Source organism: Hirundo rustica, chromosome W, assembly GCF_015227805.2.
Source record: "Hirundo rustica isolate bHirRus1 chromosome W, bHirRus1.pri.v3, whole genome shotgun sequence".
Classification (NCBI taxonomy): domain Eukaryota; kingdom Metazoa; phylum Chordata; class Aves; order Passeriformes; family Hirundinidae; genus Hirundo; species Hirundo rustica.
The window spans coordinates 20,155,512-20,158,120 of record NC_053487.1 but is presented as its reverse complement, the minus strand read 5'-3'; the positions used below and the strand labels follow the sequence as shown (position 1 = coordinate 20,158,120).

At 65.0% G+C, this 2,609-nt stretch overlaps 1 protein-coding gene across 1 annotated transcript; it reads left to right on the top strand.

Moving 5' to 3' along the window:
- Window positions 1-927: 927 nt before the first annotated feature.
- Window positions 928-2,223, top strand: POU3F4 (POU class 3 homeobox 4). The gene has a single exon (XM_040088961.1). It carries the CDS (start codon window positions 928-930, stop codon window positions 2,020-2,022), a length of 1,095 nt encoding a protein of 364 aa, XP_039944895.1. The 3' UTR covers window positions 2,023-2,223.
- Window positions 2,224-2,609: the final 386 nt, after the last annotated feature.

Below are 2,609 nucleotides of genomic sequence, written 5' to 3'. Positions count from 1 at the left end.
GGGTCCCGGGGCTGCGCATCCGCCCGCCCGCCGGGGCTCCGCGGGTGCGGAGCTCTGCCCGCCGGGCCCGAGAGAGCCGGGGGGCTCCGCGCTCCGCCCGCTCCTTCCGCGGGGGGGGGGTCCCCCGGGGACTGCACGGTGCCTTTTCCCCCATTCTTTTCCTTTTTCTCACGTTTTTTTTCTTTTCCCCCTTTTACTCCTTTTTTCCCGGTTTTGCCCTGCAGCCCGCCCGCCAGGCGCTGCGAACTTTGAGGAGCATCCACCGGGATTTACCGGCGGCGAGGCCAGGAAGCCCTTTTTTGGGGGAGCTGTTTTTTTTATTATTTGGGGGTTTTCTCAGTTGGTTTTTTTATTTTTCCCTGCCGACCGAGCGCGGCGGCGCCGCACGGGCCGGGGCAGGAGGGGACGCGCGGCTCGGGGCAGCCGCACCGGGGGAGGACCGGAGCGGGCGCCGCACACCCGGAGCGCGCCCGGGCCGGGGAGCGGGGGCAGAGCCGGGGTGGTCCCGCGGGGCTGCTGCCGCCGGGGAGCCGCCGTTTAACTGATCGCTCCCCATTTAAGCCGTGCCCCCCGCGCCCCCCTCCCCCCCCCTCCGTTCCCAGGCGCTCCCCATTTAAGCCGGGCCCCCCCCCCCCCGGGCGCCGCCGGTCCCCGCCCGGCGCGGAAGGAGTTAAGTGGCGGGGCCGCCTCGGGCCCCGGTGCCGGCGGAGTAATTCACTTCCTGCCTCGCGCCCGCGAGGCCCCGCCCCATAATTTCTCGCCCCGCCCCCGCACCGCGCCCATTGGTCAGCTAGGCCGGCGGTGCGCTCCTATTGGCCGGCGCGGGTGCTAGTTGTGGTGCGGTCGCCGCCGGGCCGCCGTGCCGGTGGATGTCAAAGGCTGGCACGGCAGTGGCGGCACAGTATAACTCGTGGGGCTGCCGCGGCCATGGCCACAGCCGCCTCCAACCCCTACGGCCTGCTGGGCGCCGGAGCGCTCGCCCACGCCGAGGGCGCGGGCATGCAACAGGTTAGCCCGTTCCGCAGCCCTCAGAAGCTGCTGCAGAGCGAGTACCTGCAGGGCGTCCCCGGCAATGGGCACCCGCTGGGGCATCACTGGGTGACCAGCCTGAGCGACGGCGCGCCCTGGCCCGCGGCGCTGGCGGGCGACCCGCCGGAGCAGCTCGACGTGAAGCCGGGCCGCGAGGACCTGCAGCTGGGCGCCATCATCCACCACCACTCGCCCCACGCCGACCACCCCAGCGCCTGGGGCGCCAGCCCGGCGCACAGCGCCTCGCTGGCCGCCCCCCCCGCCGCCGCGGCCGCCGCCGCCGGGCAGCCGCTGAGGGTGTACTCGCAGGGCGGGTTCGCGGTGGGCGGCATGCTGGAGCACGGCGGGCTCACCCCGCCGCCCGACGCCGCCGCCGGCCAGGGCTTGCACCCGGGGCTGCGCGGCGAGGCCGGCGGCGAGCACGGCGAGCTGGGCGGCCACCACTGCCAGGACCACTCGGACGAGGAGACGCCGACCTCGGACGAGCTGGAGCAGTTCGCCAAGCAATTCAAGCAGCGCCGCATCAAGCTGGGCTTCACCCAGGCCGACGTGGGGCTGGCGCTGGGCACCCTGTACGGCAACGTCTTCTCGCAGACCACCATCTGCCGCTTCGAGGCCCTGCAGCTCAGCTTCAAGAACATGTGCAAGCTGAAGCCGCTGCTGAACAAGTGGCTGGAGGAGGCCGACTCCTCCACTGGCAGCCCCACGAGCATCGACAAGATCGCGGCGCAGGGGAGGAAGAGGAAGAAGCGAACCTCCATCGAGGTGAGTGTCAAGGGCGTGCTGGAGACGCACTTCCTCAAGTGCCCCAAGCCGGCCGCCCAGGAGATCTCCTCGCTGGCGGACAGCCTACAGCTGGAGAAGGAGGTGGTGCGGGTCTGGTTCTGCAACCGGCGGCAGAAGGAGAAGCGCATGACCCCGCCGGGCGAGCAGCCGCAGCACGACGTATACTCGCACGGCGTGAAAACGGACACGGCCTGCCACGACTTCTGACCACGGGCTGCGGCCACGGGACTGCCCGGCCGCAGGACTGCCCGCCGGGCTTTAACTTATGGTTTCGAGAAACGCGGCGAGGGGTGCCCGCCGCCGCCTCGGCAATATTTTTTTCCTCTCTCCGACCTTTCCGCTGATCACACATGGTGTTTACTCGCAGACAAGGTTTGTTTTCCATTCTCCGCTAGGACGAAGGAAAAAGAAAGACACAAAAAGAACCACCCCCACCGCAGAGCAAAACCCTAACAAAAAGGAAGAAAAAAAAAAAACCAAACAAAAAAACCCAGAAAAAAAATAAAAGGGAAAACCCACTTAAAAATAGAAAATTAAAAAAAAAAAAAACAAAAAAAAACCAAAAAACCCACGAAAGACAGATGTGTGCCTATGAGTAACTTTCCAGCGCCTTGGTTATATCAGCTGTATTTCAGGTGAATCTGTTTTACAATAGACTAGTTTTGCATTTTTAGAGACTTATATAACGTTTTTAAATGTCTGAGGTGTTTTATTACAAACTGTACACAATATTTGTGACCTAATTTGTATCGAATTGAGCAGTCCAAACGTTCCTCCCTTCCCCAAGCACCGGC

What these genes read in the sequence shown, in the direction of transcription:
- POU3F4 (XM_040088961.1), top strand. Translation starts at nt 928, where the DNA reads ATGGCCACAGCCGCCTCCAACCCCTACGGCCTGCTGGGCGCCGGAGCG.